Below are 18,488 nucleotides of genomic sequence, written 5' to 3'. Positions count from 1 at the left end.
TACAGCATCGCACCATGCTCGATGCATGTTTGTCTTACAAGGCGCGGCTTTTGATTAATCTTCAGACCCCTATCATCTTCCGTGGCCATTCCAATGCCTGTTCCCATACTGGGTCTTCGCTCTTAATCTCAGCCAACAACTCAGTGACCAAATCCCTACCACACCCCATCGCCCACCAGAAATGACTCCCCAGTTCATTTAACAGCACACCCCAGTGCATCAAAATCAATAACGGAACCGGCTGACGCATCCGCAGCCCATCAATAAATTCCTTCTTAGTATAGACTAACCAAGCAAGAATAGCCACCGGGTGAGACGAACGAGCAAACTTAGCAAAACAAGATCGTAACAGGTCAATTGCCTCCCGATTAGCACTACCGTGCTCGGCATCGTCGATGCAGGTAGTCAACCGGCTTAGTTTCTCTATGGCAACAAGCTCCTCAGAATCTAAGTCCCCAGTTTCTATCATCCAGAAGTCGTACTTAGAAAACATACTGGCTTTAAGCCACGGTCGACTGATACGGGAGACCTTAGTCGAACCTTGCAGGAGCTCGAACACGGAGACCATGTTCTCGATCATACTAAAGCATTCACCTCTATGCTGGGCATTAAGACGCGGTAAGGCGATACCAATGACGGTTATTATAGCGGACTGGGCGAAGACTGCGTCGCAGTTTACCGGGGTGAGCGCACCGAGCGCTTGTCGGAATGGGACGAATGACATGTTATAGTATTGAAGCGCGGTGTCGAGATACGACAGCACGTGAGTGGTTTCTGTAGCTGTCGCTGCTATATGCAGGGAAGCCAGTGCGAGGATGCCATGGAGTAAGAAAGTATGCTTAGATGCTTGTTGGGGGATGAGGACCTGCCAGTCATCCATGTCGGACTGGTCTCCACATAGACATCGGAAGGTGTCGGTCGAGAACTTGTGCATGAGTTCGAGATCACGAAGGACAAAGCTTGGCTCGGCAGATACTACGGAGCTCATAGGTTGCTTGTTCTGGTTCTTTAGCTGCGATTGTCCCTGATGTGGTGGGTCTGGGGAGCGATCGGTCACTGCATGAGCGGTGCGTCCCGGAGCTGAGACTATAGGGATCTTCAAATATGTACAAGTGAGCTCCCGAGAGGTGCAATTGGAGCATATCGGATGTTTCTCGTCGCACTAGTTCGGACAGGTTAGGGTATGTGTAAATGGCTCATGGGACCCACCGGTTATCTTGGAAGTGTTCGATATTAAGAGACACCAGGGCGCTGCTGGGACATAGGTAATTCGTACCTTTACTCTCCTCTCCTTGCATTGATCGCAACCATTTCGCGATTTCTTGTGCGACCGTCGAGGTGGCATCTTGAGGACTATGTAAAGACCACCCGTACCGGAAGCCCAGGAAAGATAGATCACTCTCGATGGGCTGAGTATCTCCCCACAATCACGCGTATTCAGCTATAGTGTCAGAAGAACAGGCTACTGATACCAAATCCTGCCTTGTTTTTCGTGGTCAGGAAACTGACGTGAGTGTAGTCGATGGTGAGACTGTAGTCATGGACAAAGTATGGGAGCGATACGACAACGGATACGAGAACGAAAACGAACACGACCTGCCTTTGTCAGAAAACAACGCAACACCATGAATACCCCATATATAATCCCCTTTTCAATTTTTCTTATATCATTGTTCAGGATAGAGCTCTCATTAGAGATATTTTACGCGGTCAGCGCAAGAGCCAGGCCTATCCTCTCGTACGAGTCTTCACAACTTTGAGCCAACATCCGGTTTATACTGCATCTCGGCTGCTGTCGGAGAGCTACAAGCAACTCTGAGAACCAGTGCATGCTTACTGGTGGGATTTGTTGCTCTAATATACTGATTGCAACTGTTGGGGACAGAACAAACCAAAACTGCCCGGGCAACCGAAGTCTAAAGAGCCAGCGGAAATCCATATTTGTCTTTCCATGACGCTGCGACAATAACTAGCAGCCCGAACTACTTCATCAAAAGAGTATAATGGTCATGGCGAAAGAACCTGCCCAGCCGTCCACAATGGCATCAAGCCAGCCTCAAGCTACAACAGATACTTCTAGCCGAAGTTTCCTTCAGATTTCTATTGTCATGTCATGTCTTTGCGCCGGAACATTTGTGGCCGCGTTAGATGCCACTATCGTCACTACCTCTCTGCCTTCTATTGCTGGCCATTTCCATTCAGCTTCAGGGTACACTTGGATCGGAAGTGCCTACATACTGGCCAACACAGCTTCCGTTCCCTCGTGGGGGAAGCTGTCCGATATTTGGGGAAGAAAGCCGCTTCTGCTTTGTGGAAATGCAATCTTCTTTGCGGGAAGTTTGATCTGCTCTGTAGCCAATACGATGGCATTGTTTCTGTTTGGTCGTGTTATGCAAGGCCTGGGTGCAGCAGCGCTGATGACGTTGGTCAATATCTGTGTCTGTGACTTGTTCTCCCTCAGGGATCGAGGCCTATATTTTGGTCTTCTATCCGTAGACTGGGCTTTGGCTAGCGGAATTGGTCCCATATTAGGCGGCGTGCTAACGGAGAAAGCGACGTGAGTACTACTTGAAGATCTCAATCAGCTTCTTAACACACTAACCAGGGGGCACATAACAGCTGGCGGTGGTGCTTCTGGATCAACTGTATGGCATTCTCTGCTTACCCATCACCAATATCTTGTTGGAAAGATCGCTAACTAACTGGTCGATACTGCGAATTAAGTACCAATCACCGGTCTCGCATTCCTATTGCTATGGTTAGCCCTCGAGCTCGACAACCCACACACACCAATCTGGGACGGTCTCAAGGCCGTCGACTGGATCGGCTCATTATTCGTAATCGGCAGCAGCATCATGCTTCTCCTCGCCCTAGACTTCGGCGGTGTCACGCACCCCTGGGACTCAGCAACAGTCATCTGCCTCATCGTGTTCAGCATAGTAGTCCTGAGCCTATTCGTCCTAAACGAATGGAAACTCGCCAAATACCCAGTAATACCACTAATCCTCTTCCAGCACCGATCCGGTATCGCCGCATTCGTCGTCTGCTTCTGTCACGGATTCATCTTCATGGGCGAGGCATACTACCTACCACTATACTTCCAAGCCGTCCTCGGCGCCACCCCAATCATGTCCGGGGTCTATCTCCTAGCCTTCGTCATTGCCTGCACATTCTCAGGAGCTTTCACGGGCCTTTTCATCCAGAAAACGGGCCAATATATCCCCCCGATGTGGCTCGGCCTTGGCCTCTTAACCCTCGGAGCGGGACTCCTCATCAACCTCGAAGCAACAGCTAACTGGGGCAAGATCATCGGATTCCAGATTATCTCGGGTCTAGGGATAGGCATGAACTTCGAAGGCCCACTGCTCGCTCTGCAGGCGATTGTCGGCGTCAAGAATACCGCAACAGCCACCGCTACAATAGGGTTCGTGCGCACTATGTCGACAGCGATCTCGGTGGTTATCGGGGGAGTCGTGTTCCAGAACCAGATGGTGAAGGAAGGTCCTAACCTCGTGCAATCTCTGGGTAGTGAGCTCGCGAGTCGGTTTGGTGGCGCGAATGTCACGGCTAATATACAGCTGATCGGGACGCTTCCGGCGGATCAGAGGGAGGTGGTCCGGCAGGCGGTGTTTGGTTCGTTGCGGACTACGTGGATTATGGTTTGTTCCTCTCTTCTTCCACATGGGTGATGCTTGCTGACAGTGTCGTTAGTATGTCGCTTTTGCGGGGGTGAGTCTTGTTGCTGGGTTCTTTGTTGGTGCTCATCATCTTTCGGAGGAGCATGAGGTGGCTGTTTTGGGACTGCATGGTCAGAGTGGTGACTCGTCGGAGGATACATCTGATGATGCCCCAGCTACTCGGACTATGGAGATGCAGTAAGCATCTGTTGCTTGGTATGAGCGGTTCAAAACGATTCCATCCAAGAACAAACATACAACCACTACATAGGCTCATCAAGCATGAAGCCGAAGGCATATAGATCCAGGATACACAATGTAAAGACATCACAACACCACAACCAACAGATCAATCAAAATCAACACCCTCTCTACAACTTAACACACCAACCCTAATAAAAGCAACACGACCCAAACCCCAAAAACCCATACCCCAAACGACTCCATATCCCGCAACCCAAAACACCCTACCCCAAACCAAACCAACCCCAACAAAGCACAACCACAAACTCCAAAGTAAACACACACAACCAAAAAACAAAGTAAAACAACCACTCAATCCACCACACCTCACCTAGCTAAAAAAGCAAAACAATGAAAACACAAGCCATACAAGATTTGCCACTGGGTAAGATGCGGCTCCTTTGGCCTAGTGGTTATGGCGTGGCTCTTATGTGGTAACACCGTTGTACGGATTCCGCATGCCTAGCTGAAGTCGAGGGTTCGACTCCCTCAAGGAGCATGTCTTTTTTTTCCCTTTTTCTTTATATCCTTTGGGGTGTGTATACCTGCCCTCAAGGTTGGAGGGGATTTTTAAGAGTTGAGGGTTTGCTTGGTTTTTGATTTTTGGGCTCTCTTGGTATCTCTATCCTTTGGTGAACTTTGAGAGTGTGAGTGGCTGTTGTATGGACGTGGTGATATGATGTGCTTGTGTGCTTGTTTGGAGGATGTCTGTTTAGTTGTGTCAATGTATCTATCTATATGGCATCTGGAAAGTAATAATATTACTATGAATGTACATAGATGGACACAATCCAACTTCCACGAGCACGATTCGTTCTTTATAGTCTAGTCTACATCCTAATATTCCAAACAAACGTGTACATATCCACCAGAAGCAGAACCTCTAACTGAAGTACAAATTCACCGTACGTATTCGTACTTCAAAGATTAAAAGGCTTACTGAGTCGTGGGTATGTGAGCATTTCCGGTCTAGTTAGTTTGTTATGGAGGATGTGTGTACAGTACTCCGTATGTGAAGTCTGTCCATGACATACTACAGTGGGATGCAAAAAGTTTGAAACCATCCGCTTGACCGCCCTACATACCGCCATATACTAACCCACCAAATTCAGTATTTGAACCTACACACGTCTATCTACACATCGACTTATAGCTTCTAGGAAGGAGATAGGTGCTGGTTATTAAGTTGGGTAACCTGTAAACTAAGTATTCAGGCCCAGGTATGGTTTTTGCGAGGTTTCTGCCGTGTAAAATAGTAAAATTAGGAAGGCGGTTAGATCAGGCAATAAATGGATAGTTTCAAACTTTTTGCATCCCACTGTACAGTTCAGTATCAGTGGTGGCTGACATTTCTTGTAACGGACATGCATTCTTGACATGAATCATTGTACTCCGTACTCCGGAGTACAATACAGTTGATATGCTGACTCGTGTAGGTTTGCTTTACAGAAGAAGACCAAGTATGTGGATCATCATGCTTTCCCGGGTTTCTTTCTCTTTTTATTGGATTTGAACTTTGTTCGTGGTATCTAAATGTACATACATCTAACAAAAATTTATAGGGATGTGAAAAAATCCTGGTTTCAGATCGAATCTGTATTAGACAATAATATGGTATAGTAGTAGCGACCGTAGATGACACATTGTGTCTATGCTGAAATCCAAACCAAACAAGAATCCCCAACATTCCATTCCATATATGCTCCGCTCAATTGCAACGGGTATCAGTTCCTTCACGTTCAATTTCACCCGATATGTAAAAACCCGAGCCAAATAGCTACTGGTCATAGCATCACCCCTTGAAAGCAAAGAAAAGAAATGCTCTAAAAAAGAAAAGGGGACAAAGAAAAGAAAAGAAAACGATTGCCTGCTGCGTATATTTTCCGGACCCCAAACAAGCGATGCCTCGGAAACGCAGAAAAGAAGTCAAAACATGTCACAACCCAGTTGGTATCTGAAGATTCATGTCAAAGGAAAAGAAAAAACCAAAACCCTAGTCTAAGCGAGAGAAAGAAGTAGAATCACCATCCGGAAAACAACCAGTACCTCTATGGTCATAACGTGGGGAATAAAGAGACATCATTGCGAATTCCCGTTGCCCTTGTGCCGTGTCCTGCCGATCCATGATAAAATGAAAAGCGAAAATTGAAAAGGGGTATCAATTCTCCGGTTGTCGCGGAGACATAAAAGAAGAGAAGTCACGAAAATTGAAGTTGTTGTACAAGGGAAAAACTCATTCCGAAAGAAAATATAAGGTTGCGCAGCGCAGTCCGTTGAGCATCTCAATCGGAAACTCTTCGTTGCTTTGCGCGAGGACAAGGCTCAAGGGAAGGGCAGTAGAAAAGGTCGAGCGAGTACGAGATTTGTTTATTCTTCGTCACCCGAGGCGCCTTCCTTCTCGCCCTTGTGAACCTTCTTGTGCCGACGAAGGTTGGAAACAACGGAAAAGTGTCGACCGCAGCCCTCTACATCACAGGCGAAAGCTGTATATAAAAAATATTAGTATCGCTTCCGTGCTAACAAGGTTTCTTAGAACTTACGCTTTTCACCAGTGTGACTGTACATGTGGGTCTGCAAAGATGAGGGGCGGGTGAAGCGCTTGTCGCACACCTTGCACTTGTGCTTCTTCTGAGTGTTGGAGGGCATTTTCGAACTGAACTGGCTCATCATGGACTGGGGTCCCGGGGGAGCGCTACCAGTCAGGAGGTTCGATGGGCGAGGAAGAGTCCGCGACAGGTGTCCGTTCTCGTAGGACTCGGAAGTCGTGGAGCTGTAGTCGGTCACAGAAGACTCGACGGATGCGACTGAAGCGCTGTAGTATGGGTAGCTGCCCCCGGAGGAGATCGAAGAACCAGAAGAGTGTGCGGAAGGGAATCCATATGAATCTCCAGAGCCCCGGCCGTTGCGAGGAGCGTAAATATTACGGGGAGTCAAGTCCTGGCTGAGTGCGACCATTCCGCGACTGGCGTCAAGGGCGTCACCGAATGTAGGAGCCGAAGAAGGCTGTGATTGGCTGGCACGGGGATCACTATAAATGAGAAAAGTGTAAGTACAGTTCCAAATTCCAAGACGCGCAAAAGTTTTGTGGCTGGGGCTCTTACGCATGTGATATCCGGCGGCTATCCTGGTGGTGCAGGGGGGCGTAGCTGATTGGCGCATAGCTGGCTGGCGCGAAACTGCTCATGGACGAAGCAGTCGTGTAGGCAGGAGTCTGTTCGAAAGACGTGCGAGGCAAATCGTGGTGAAGACCCATCACTTCTGGTGCTGGGTAGCTAGTCGCAGGCGTAGTCGAGTATGTGCTGCTGGTGACCATCGAAGGTGCGGAGACGGGGATGCTCGAGTAGGGCATGGAGAGGGGGGATGGGCGGCTCACTTCCTCCTGTTTGGGGTGGTTCAGGATCGGATTGGATGCCATGGATGTCGCGTAGACAGGAGGCGTCGAATGCGACGTGGTGTGGGCAGCGGTCCACGGGTCAGTGAACTGCGGCGTGTTGTGGTGGTAAACACTGTCAAAGCCCATCCCGCCGTATTGGCGGTTCTGGTTTTCAATAACCATAGTCATGGAGAATAGTTTTGTCACAGAGATAGTCTCTCAGCTCGTGTTTTGTTATTGCGCGATTGGTGTTGCCGTGGACAATATCCCCTCAGCAATTCAAACCAACGTGGGTAACAAGGACGATCAAGGGCAGGATGATCGAAGCCAAGTAGAACAAGAGAAGTCTGGGTATGATTGACAGGTACGGTGAGGGGCACGATATGGAAGAAAGGGGAGTAGGAAGGGTGAAGATCAATTGAGACTGATCAGCGCAAAGGTAGAGAGAAGAAGGAAGGGAGTCGATGGTAGAAGTAGAAGTAAATAGTGATAATCTTTCGGCGGGAGGGAGCCAGGAACAAATAGATCCAGAGACAGAGTAAAAGAAAGGCCCTGAAACCCGATAGACAGGAAGAATGAAAGACAGTCTGGGGAAGGGCCCGAAGGGGATCGGCGAAGCTTATGAGCAAATACAGGATCGCAGCATGAGTGATGAAGCGCAGGGACGAAGGGAAGCCCTGTCGTTGCCGTGTTGGTGATGGGTTTTAGTGCCACTGACGACGTCCCGTCGGAGACGGTTGCAGATCGTTACTCTGGGCCGCTTAGGCTTCGAAACGGCGCCAGTGTTAAAAAAAATAATAATATTTTACAATAATAATAATAAATATTATTTTCTACTTTTTTTATTTTTTAAATCAGAAAAACGAGGAAAATAATATTAATTGCTTTTTTAGTCCCAAAGTCAGTGTGGACTTTTCTCAATCTCCAAATAGGAACCAGTTCCTCGGGTGACCCCCAAGGTTTCGATGGGTCTTTTTTGGCTTTCCTTGGTTTTGGTTTTTTTGGTTTTGTGGTTTGAATTTTTCTTTTTCTTTTTTTTTTTTTTTTTTTTCTCTCTTATTTTTCTTTTCTCCTCTATGTAAGAGAGAGGGGAAAGTGGTTATTTTACTATCTAAATATTTGCTTATTTTATTTTATTTTTTTTTATCCATATTGAATATTGTTTCCTACACATCTCCAATCCTCACACCCACTCTCTCTATAATCTCGAATTATAGGAAAGAACTCATTTCCCTTAGTTCTCCAAAAAGTCTAACACCCTAATTTCACGGGAAATTAAAACCAAAAAACCCAATTGCTTATTTTCTATTTTTACCCATGGGCAAATTCCATCGTCTTCAACATGAACATCATAATCCTCATTGTAATATTGTTTACTCATTATGATAATCTTAAAAAGAAAGAAGGAAAAAGAGAATTAGACTTGAAAATTAAACGACATCTGTTTCAGAAGTAAGATCCATGACAAATCGCGATAAATTAACCAACCCCAAGACTCCCTCTCAATCTGAACGAAAGCAGGGGAGTAGGAGGCATAGGGGAAACATCTGAAACTCCGGCATCGGAAAAGTATAGTAGCAATCATTCTTATTCTTTCCTATTTGGATTGGATTCTATAGGCTGTGCGTAAGCTACGATAACATCATGACTCTACGGAGTAGTACTATCTAATAAAAGGCGTCGGTGATGTTTGGTTAGCCATACAGGACGGAGCCGAAAGGAACATGAGAATCGATAATAAAAAAAAATAAATAAATAAAACAAAATATCATAATAAAAAAAAAGGAGGGAATCAATGTGGGTTTTCCGCAGAGACAGTGAAGTAAAAGACATATGGAGTCGAAAAAGCATCCTCTGGCTAAAACTACGGATACCCTCTCAGGAGAGAGAGAGGTATGGAGTCCGACTACACGCGTACGTACACCGTATGTCACATAGTACTTGTCGTCTGTGTGGTGTGTGAGGGAGTGTGTGCGCGAATAATCATCAGGGGCGGTGGGCTGAACACAAGAGATGTCGACCACTAGCACTAGGGAAAGAAAGCTCCCTCACAGCCAATGCTGAATGTTTAGTGTAAAGGGGGCGCGGCGGGGGAGACAGTTTGTGCCGTGTCTCTAGCAAGTAGTGTGTCTGGAGGGGGCAACCAGCACCAAAGCAGGAAAGCGTGGGCAGAAAGTCAGAAAGGGTCAGAAAAATGTAAAAAAATCCACTGGCGCAGGCAACGCCAAGACTTGAGCTTAGATGCAGCGACCAAGGTTCGCCGTGAGCCCTTGAGAGTTGGGTGTGTTTCAAGGTAGCGGGGAAGAGGGAGATCACAAAGATGCGTCAAAGGGTATACCCGTTCCGTGGGGGAGACTTTCTCGCTGGCCGACTGGAGATAAAAAAGCTCCCAGTGAGAAAGTAGTGCTGGGTTGGTGGGTCCTCTCTTAGTTCTGAAGCTCCACTTGCTGTACACTGATTGATTGATTTTCTGTCCCTTTTTCTCTATTTTACGGAGTCCTTTGTCGGATTCTTCCATTCCCAACCCATCGAAGTTCAAGCCTCCCGAAGATTACCGAGCCGTACTGTATTGTCCTGAAGATAGATGTATACACAAGAGCTACAGAGATATGAAAGACAATAAATCAACAAAACCATTAAGAAATCTATAATGATCGAAAATAAACACAAAATTGAAATCCATAAAAAGAATAAAAAATAATAATCCCAGCACGCATTCCTCAGCAGACCATCACAAAGTCCAGTAAAGGCCAAGACTCCAGTCCCGAAGCTTCGCGCACAGCGATTGGCCCATTGGCTCGGGGAGGATGATGAGTTGGCCTCCTGGCAACCTGCAGTGTGCTTGCGGGCTGCAGTGACGGCGGTAATACCGGTAATACTCCTTCGAGGACCTCTGATTCGCACGCCCATCCACCTGACTCTGGTAACTTTACCTTACTTTTTACTATTCCGGTTTGACTCTCTGAGGCTACGATGGAAAAAAGCCAGCCTGCGAGATCATGTAGTGGCATGTCCGTCCTTCGGTATGGAGCACGTGCATACAGAGAGCTGCATAGGTGTTAGGAGCTTTGACGAACATTCCTATTTCCCCCTCATGGTGCTGTGTGATTCATGCTGCAAATGCCGGCCGCGTACTCCATTCTTTTGGTAGCATGTACATACATACATGCATACATGCGGCGAGGTGGTGGTTTTGCCTTGCTTATACGAAGCCCTGGAGTGAATCGAGGGGGAGGGGAAGTTGAGGGGAGCATTAGGTGATAGACAAAATAGGCAATTTAGGTTGAATAGGGTAGTAGTCTGTCTGTTTAGGGTATGGTAGGTTATCATTCATGCCATCCGCATGCATATGAACTACCATCCATGGAGTGAGTTAAATCTCGGAGGTGAGGTAGTTTTAGGACACGGACACACACACATGAACTCTGTTTGAATACCTCAATCCATTCGGAATATACTCCATACGTACAAGCGTTAAGCGATTGAAGCAAAAGAGGGGGGAGCGAACAACAACAAAAATTAAATAAAGTAAAAAATAATGAACATTAAGAAGAGTACAATATTAAAATGCCTGCACAATGACGGCATAACAGACACAAAGCGTTACACCCGGCACTCGTTCTGCAGAGATCATGCTCTTCCCGCGTGTTCACCAATCTATTGTCATGAAAACGGATTGCGCTCCAATCTCTCGTGGTGAAATACCCCGAGCTCGAACGGCGCGTCATTGTACATACATGCCACATACAGCATACATACATCCTTACGTCCAGTGATGGAAGAGGCACCATCCCAAGCCACTTACCGATGATACCATCTGCAAGCCCATACCCACTATACTTCTTTCTAGATAGAAAGTGGATGTCAAGTTGCGTGTGATGTGTTCTATCATCCTCACTTGGTTGGCACCGCTAGTGGATGTTCTCTTCCCGCTCTGACGTCGGTGTGGAGAGTTTTTCCTACTTAGTTCGCTCGCTAATGGGGCCCTACAACCTCGAGAGAGTACTCGAGGAAAAAAGTTGATGGTGACATTCTGCACGATGGGACAAAGCTCCTAGAATAATGGCATTCAATTCCACGCCGAGGTTGCGACCAATGCGTTGCATCTCTTATTCCCTTTCCCACGGACCGAGGGTACATGCTCTCGACCACGGAACCTTTGCACGGTGGCTTGCGATCGAAAAGTAAAATGCGCCATGAAGGGGAAAACCCGGTCGGTAGATTGCCGGGCGGTACAGCACGATATATTGTTTCCATCCATGTGGACTGGAAAAGAATCCGATACAACTACATACAAGTATTTCCAACTGTACTTTTCCCTTATCCTGAAGCCTATATGGAACTCCACAACGTCAAACCTCTAGGTAAGGATATTCCCAGATCCAGAAGATCGAAAAAAAGCAAAGATTATCATCGACAATCACAAGGCATAGCTCGAGGAAAATCTGCAGCTACTGCAAATCGCAAATGCTATCTTGAAGATCCCCAGCGTTCGGGAAATAATCCGTTGCGTGCAGTACAAAAACCTGTCTGGATATTTCGGCGCAACTCCGACAAGCGGGGGGGATTTCCATCTTTTCCCGCTTTTGCCACGACCAACCTTGGTTGACATCTTGACTTTCTTGAACTCTCATACACAGTGAACCAAGTGTACAGAAACTAAAAAGAACTAGATCGAAAGGGTAGAGTAAAAGAGAACCAACAAATTAATCTAATAAACATAACGCTAGACCATAACTATTTCTTCACGATCGATAGTCTCTCCCACTTAACATATCATATCATAACATGGCACTCAGGAAAACTAAACCCGCAACCCACAATACATCACGGAAAACAACATGTCAAGTGGATAAGCAAGTCCCCGAACCAAAGAAAACAAAAAAGAAGAAAATTGACATCTGCGACCACTCGACTGGGGCGCCTTAGCAGACGCCCAATCTGATAGGCACAACTCATCGACTAGCTTAGTTAAAGTTTCTGCTGTCCGTCCACATCGATGTTCTCCAAGCGAAGGAGAAGCGGATCACTGTCGATGCAAGGATCCACTAATTTATGTTTTCTTGTTTTTTTCTCCCCTGTCGCTCAGTCCGCTTGCATGGGTTTATTGTGAGGGATGAGCGACTCGGGTCGCCATAGGCTGGAGAACATTTCCGAGGTGGTGCTCGGATCCATTGTCTATGGGGTAGGCAGAGGGTGGTTACATCTGTGGCTTTCGTAGTTTGAACGACGCTATTTTGTGTGTACACTACGTAGTATCGATAAGATCGCAAATTGGAGGCGATCCGGATTGACAACCAGAAGGAACCAAGAAAAAAAGAAAAGAAACAAGAAAAGAAAATCACAACCCAACAAACAATAGGGGAACCATCCGCGGAACCCGAATAGAACCAACTCTGATCGGAACTCAGAGTAAAGCAGAAGAACGTGGGTCAGGGAGCCCACACGACTGAGCACGAGGCAAGCCAGGTGATGAGGATAGGCGTGGGAAAGGTACGCATACTGTTAGTTAGATCGTGCTAGGGCGACAAGTTTGTTAGCGTGGAGTCAAGCTTAAGGATTTACATTTCGATTTTCTTCAGCCTTTCGCGAAGAGGCAAATTGGATCTTCCTAGTGTGGTGGCTAGTTGAGTAGTGAGAGTATTGGGTGGTGGGCGCTAGTCCACTAAGGTTATGAGGAACCTCAGCGAGTCTAAATTAAAAAGGAAAATCATTTGAGAAGCTATGGAGTCGCCATGATGGGGGGACTTTCTTTTCTGTTTATCCGCCCAAGTTGGAGATTGAATGAACATGCATTTTGTTCTGATACCGTGAGTGATAATTATTGGTTTGTTCGTAATAGCCACCATGTGCTCTATTGGATTGGATTTCAGTAGTCTGCGAGTCAAGGACGAAACTAGGATAGGTCATACTTCCTAACTTCTCACGTCTGCAGACTGTTACCCCTGTAGTTTAAATTAACTGAACTCGAATATTAACCCTAAATACCTATGCTTTGTTTTTCGGAGGCTGGATATCCAACCATACGTTTGTACCCAAAGGCAAACGAACCCCTAACTTCAGTGTTATACCTACTCCGGAATACGGAACCCATCCCGAGATCCTTCGGATACAGCTCCCTATCGTCAAAAACCGTTACAGGATAGGAGTCGAAGCCGAGCCGCACCCACGAACACATTGTTATTATGATCCTCAGAACACTTACCCTGATGGCAGATGATGACCACCAAACGAAATGACGTTACTTCTAAATATAACCGGAATCGAGGAGAGTTTGCGTGTATGTCCCCCTTGGCGGTGAACAGTGGTCCAATTTTGCGAAAGCCCACTTGCTATCCGAGTCCATCCTAGCCATTGCGGAATACCTGCCATCTGGCGGTAAATTTGCCTTCAGATATCTCGTGCACCTTGCTCCACCGCGGTGATGGTCGAGTGTCGTCCGCTCCTGGCGAAACGGAGATGGCCAGAGTAGGAGTCCCGAAATTCCAATGAGGATTCCGCGCGATGGAAGAGGCCCAAGCGGACGTGTATTGCGTAAACCCGCGGGAAAAAAAAAGCATGGTTAGTAACTCATGGATGGAGGTGTGGTGGTTGTTATTTTTATCACAGATTGGGAAATTAATGAGGATTACCCTTAACCTACTCCAGTAACCAAGGGTTTGCCAATACACAATAGAATAAATTAGAATAAAATAAGGGTCCAACAAGTGTGATACGAAACCCAGACTATAGTGGACAACCACTACCACACCTAATATGATACTGAGTTCTGACTCTGACTCTGGCTCTAACCATGGGTTGACAGTCTCTTCTGCTGGTTTGCCTCCTTTGGCCGCCCAAGACCCGCAGTAACCTCTGCTTTGTCAAAGCCAAAATTTTGGAGCGCCAGCCATTCGGGTTCAGCACTTCACCGCTTTTCCTGTCAGAGTCAGACCTCTCCCCCTTTAGTCTCATCCTTAGTCTCTACCACAGAAACCCAGAGCCCAAAATGGACTAGCTCGAACAGTCACCCTAACAGACTAAGGTCAGAGTCAGACTGGAGGCAAACCAGAAAATCAAAAAGAAAAAGAAAAAAAAGAAAAATGGAGATGCGATGCCGTGCCCTTAAACTTTGCCCTTCCCGGGCTCCACCACGCAGCAGGGATAGGTCTAAACCCTTCTTGGAAGGTCACAAAAACCCACACCAATAGGAAATCGCTCGCCCCTTGACACGGCACATCAGAGGAGTGAAAAAACGCGTAACGCTGGAACTCCAGCCACCCGCTGGCGAATCATGGGCGCCCCGCCTGCAAACAACCACCACTATTCCCAATTTCTTTGCGGGGGTTCCTGATCAGGAAATCCGGTGGGGCCGCTCATTCGTCGAAAAGAGTGAACTCGATACGAATTGCTCTTTAGTCTACCGCAATGCTTTCCACTTTAGGTGAGGGGGAGGTTATCCAGTGCGGGATGGATGAAGAGGGGCCTGGTGGCGGTCTTTGCGGCTTGTGCCTCAATGCTTGATTTGTTGATGATGGTTTTGCTGGAACCCTAAACTTTTTGGTTTGGGTCTTTTTTACTGCTTTTTTTGAGTTTGATGGGAGGTGGTTATGGAGATGGTGGCTTTTTTGGCGACATATCGTGGGAAATTGGTTTAGGTGGGTAAAAGTTGTTGGTGGTGGTGGTGGTGGTCTATGCGTGCACACTGGAGCTGAAGTACTCCAGTAACTATTTACTCGTAAAATGAACGATGGGGAGAATTGCCAGAATGGATGTCTGCGCTGTGCACTGACTGCTAGATGACTTTCACTAGCTGAACTATCGCAGTGTAGTTCACACCGTTATCATCGAGATGGTTATATTTAGGACTTTTAATTTCGCTTCCCTTGAGGGGGATAGATAGTCTGCTGAAGTGTACCAGTACGGAGTACGGAGTACGTATTTATCTCATTGCCAAGGGCCCGAGTAAGCACCGGCTTTTGTATTCCGTGTTTGTCCGCATGAGCTGGGTGGATGTATAATCCGGGCTTCAAAAACCTTTCATGCATACCGACAGATTACTTCCGTATACTGTACATGAACAATAAGAACTACAATTCAAGACAACCCAAAAGGGAATTAAACAAAAGTCATAGAATTTGGCACCCGCAGCGGACAATCTCGGCAGATGGAGACCGCCCATCGGCACTTTAGTTCCAGAAGGTCGAGTTCGAGTCTTCAGGAACTGATGATCCCCGATACTTTAATTGAGAAAAGTGTTTACCCGGATGAAACGTACAATGATTCAGGTATAGGTAAAGAAGAAGAAAAGAAAAAAAAACACTAAAATTTTTAAACATCTGTCATCTGCACGGGGTCCATCTTGGCAGATCCATTCGGCAGATCGTCATGATTGGCGTTGTTGTCTCCGGTGTGGGCGCAAGAACCCAGTAAAGGAAAGGGGTTAATATGATACATTGTTTACATCCTAGAATATAGTATCGGATAGTATATGTACATAATTGTGTATGTATGAGGGAAGTTTGGGTTAAGATTTTGGGGGGGAGGGTGCTCGTTGGGCATGGTGGTGGAATGGTCTGCAGACTGGTTGGTACATTAGTAGTTAGTTATTTCTCCCTCATCGTCATAGAGAGAACAGTGTACCTGGAATTTCAGAATCTCTCCATTCCACGGACTAGAGAAACCTTAGTATCTCGAGGTTCTACGGGGTACGGATCACAGCCCGCGCGCTGAGGTCCCCGAAAGGCCGGAAGAACCAGTCGAAGCGCCAAGCTAATAGAGCAACTGATAGACCATGAGGACCAAAAAAAAATTTTCCATTCAGTATGGATATTAATTTACGATTTAAACTTGTCGTCTGTTAGGGGGTGTGGTTCACTCCCGCGTGCCCCCCCAAAATGTTGACCAAACCGCACCTGACTCCATCAAGAGGTTACTAAATACTACTCGATCCAGCTAACCCTCCCAAAAGGGCAGGCTATGCCTACGAACATTCCGCTAGGGGAAATTGATCACTCTCGATTGGTCGCGATTCCCGACGACCAACTGCCTACATCGGTAAATACTATTTCAGTAGCTTAGAAAGGTTAGTGCTAAACTCTTTCGAAAGAAGATGCTAAGTTTAAGGAGGTTAGCTAGGCTTACTAGCCAACTCAATCCGAGATCCATACCACACACATGGTTAGCACCAAGTCCTGGAATGGTAAGTACTATGCTGAAATAGGTATATTCTATTAGTGGATCCCACATCCCCTATCCAAACTAAGATAAGCCTCCTGCAAAAAGGGCAGCGACTAAGAAAATTTCACGGCGCACGCGATTGGTGCGCACCAGGCATGATTCATTTTTAAGGAAAAGACAGGGTGATGCAGCCACATGCCCCAGGGACGGCAGATAGTCGATAGCCGAGCTTGGCTCGACCCGATAACCCAATCAGAGAGGCTGGACCCACAGGAGCTGACGCGTGCACATCTCACGAAGCTTTCCTTATTTTGGGGGCACTTTACTGCTTCTGGTATGGTGCCGTGGAAGTTTTGCTTTTGGCTGTGTTTAAATGGGGGCTTGATGGTGGCTGTTGGGTCCCCTGGGGGCATTTTGGAATTGAGAACGCTTTACAAAATACCGAAAAAAGAATGGCATTACCCAATGTCAATGGCAACCTCCCCCGTCGGGAAATGAGGAAGAAAAAAAAAATGCACGCTCCCCCGCAAGCCCGTTTACCCTGAATCCCTGCGTGCGATCCTGGCCCGGCTCCACCACACTGCCACTCTCAGGGTTGCGGCTAGCAGTCAGATGAAACGCGCCGTTCATCCACACTAGAGCCGGAGCTGGCGTCCCACCCTCTTCAAGAACAGCACTCTAACTGGAGTTCAATGATATCGCGCATGATATCACTGGGCCCTAACCGTCAGATTGGGCTGCCATGAGAAGGGTGGTCGAGTGATGCTTGTAATAGAACGACCTGTTAACATTACTACGGTCTGGGTATCCATTGTTTGATTAACTCTCGTTCTACTGGTTAAGCAGCATTACGTAGGTCTCAGGGGTATCCCTGTTTTTTGTTCTTCAGGATAATATTTACCTTACTGGTTGCGTTTGCGGCTGGTTCTCATTATTGGGTTCGGATACTCGTGGCGGTTCAACGTCCCGGCCACTCTATATAGATCTTCCATTATAGGCTGTAGCAACCTACGACATCATCTCTAACGTTTCTTTCTATTCAATGACACAAAGGATGAATGGTCAAACAAGGACCCTTGAACAAGCTTCACCTGGCAGCAAGCCTTTGGCGTGATTCCCGACGGGAAAAACCCATCTAGTGTGCAGAAAGTGGAGCCCCACGGTCTTGGCGTATGTCAATGGCGGTGGTGGGCATGTGCTGCTCAGTCCATGGAAGAGACGATGGATGGAGGAATTTCACTATGAAACCACACAGACACTGTGCATCCAAACTAACTCTGAAACCCACATGCAGGATTCCAAATTCCTCTTTGGCTAATACTCGGTGAAATAGATTGAATGATTGCGTATGTACTCCGTACAGTGGTTGTCACCTTGCAGTGGATTCGGTCGGACTGGCACCCGTTTCCTCGACCCCAAAATGCAAACATGGGTCGAGGCAGGCCTTGATCAAAGCGTTCGAGCTTACGACTGCCAGGTGGGATGGATGGCAGTCCCTGCATCTGGGACTAACTGGAAGGGGCAGTTGGGTAAAATGACATGGACAAGAATAGAAAATGGTGACTTCTGTACCTGAGTATCACTATGGGGACCTTTTCATGTTATAGAGATGATCCTTCCGAATGGGGCCGTCATCTAGTCTACCACTGGTCACGATGGGGACGGGAAGAAATCATCGCCAGTATCCATAGACTAATGCCCATGTACGTAGTGTGTAGTATCTCAACACGAAGCTAACAGTACAAGTGCATATACGAAATGTCTGAACACACACAAAAGTGACGCTCGGTACCTGATCTCTCACATGAACCGAGGGGCAACGCAGGTACTATCAATTTCTCCCTCTCCACTTCAGAGTTTCGTTGGAGGTGATGATTGCAGCTGTAAATTTGCCTTCGCGGACGACGACGGCGATATATTCTATTTTAATCGTTGTTAATTTCTAGTCGCTTCGTAATACGCTCCTCTCGGACCTCTCGCCCCCAGCACTGGACGAGGAAGAAGTTTAGCTACGAGGTACCCGGTGCCCTATTTTC

The 18,488-nt window shown here is 47.0% G+C and overlaps 3 protein-coding genes and 1 non-coding gene across 4 annotated transcripts; 3 read left to right on the top strand and 1 right to left on the bottom strand.

Annotated features, from left to right (window-relative positions):
• Positions 1-14: 14 nt before the first annotated feature.
• Positions 15-5,105, top strand: AO090026000199 (MDR family MFS transporter; the record flags this gene model as incomplete). Its single annotated transcript, XM_023236174.1, has 6 exons — positions 15-143; positions 1,974-2,557; positions 2,620-2,645; positions 2,725-3,659; positions 3,712-3,875; positions 5,081-5,105. The coding sequence occupies 6 exons, from the start codon at positions 15-17 to the stop codon at positions 5,103-5,105; spliced, it is 1,863 nt and encodes a 620-aa protein (XP_023090937.1).
• On the top strand, positions 4,316-4,419 carry AO090026t00003. Its single transcript has one exon. It is a non-coding gene; the product is annotated as a tRNA-Ile (tRNA).
• A 1,182-nt stretch (positions 5,106-6,287) lies between the features above and the next one.
• AO090026000200 (C2H2-type zinc finger protein) lies at positions 6,288-7,476 on the bottom strand (the record flags this gene model as incomplete). Its single annotated transcript, XM_001821634.3, has 3 exons — positions 6,288-6,403; positions 6,461-6,948; positions 7,022-7,476. The coding sequence occupies 3 exons, from the start codon at positions 7,474-7,476 to the stop codon at positions 6,288-6,290; spliced, it is 1,059 nt and encodes a 352-aa protein (XP_001821686.3).
• A 5,555-nt stretch (positions 7,477-13,031) lies between these two features.
• On the top strand, positions 13,032-14,290 carry AO090026000201 (uncharacterized protein; the record flags this gene model as incomplete). The annotated part of the gene is made up of 4 exons (XM_023236173.1): positions 13,032-13,103; positions 13,510-13,573; positions 13,688-13,761; positions 14,099-14,290. 4 exons carry the CDS (start codon positions 13,032-13,034, stop codon positions 14,288-14,290), a joined length of 402 nt encoding a protein of 133 aa, XP_023090938.1.
• Positions 14,291-18,488: the final 4,198 nt, after the last annotated feature.

This window comes from Aspergillus oryzae, chromosome 3 (genome assembly GCF_000184455.2).
Source record: "Aspergillus oryzae RIB40 DNA, chromosome 3".
In the NCBI taxonomy this organism is placed as follows: domain Eukaryota; kingdom Fungi; phylum Ascomycota; class Eurotiomycetes; order Eurotiales; family Aspergillaceae; genus Aspergillus; species Aspergillus oryzae.
Note: the sequence above shows the minus strand (reverse complement) of the source record. Positions and strands in the feature narration are given on the sequence as shown.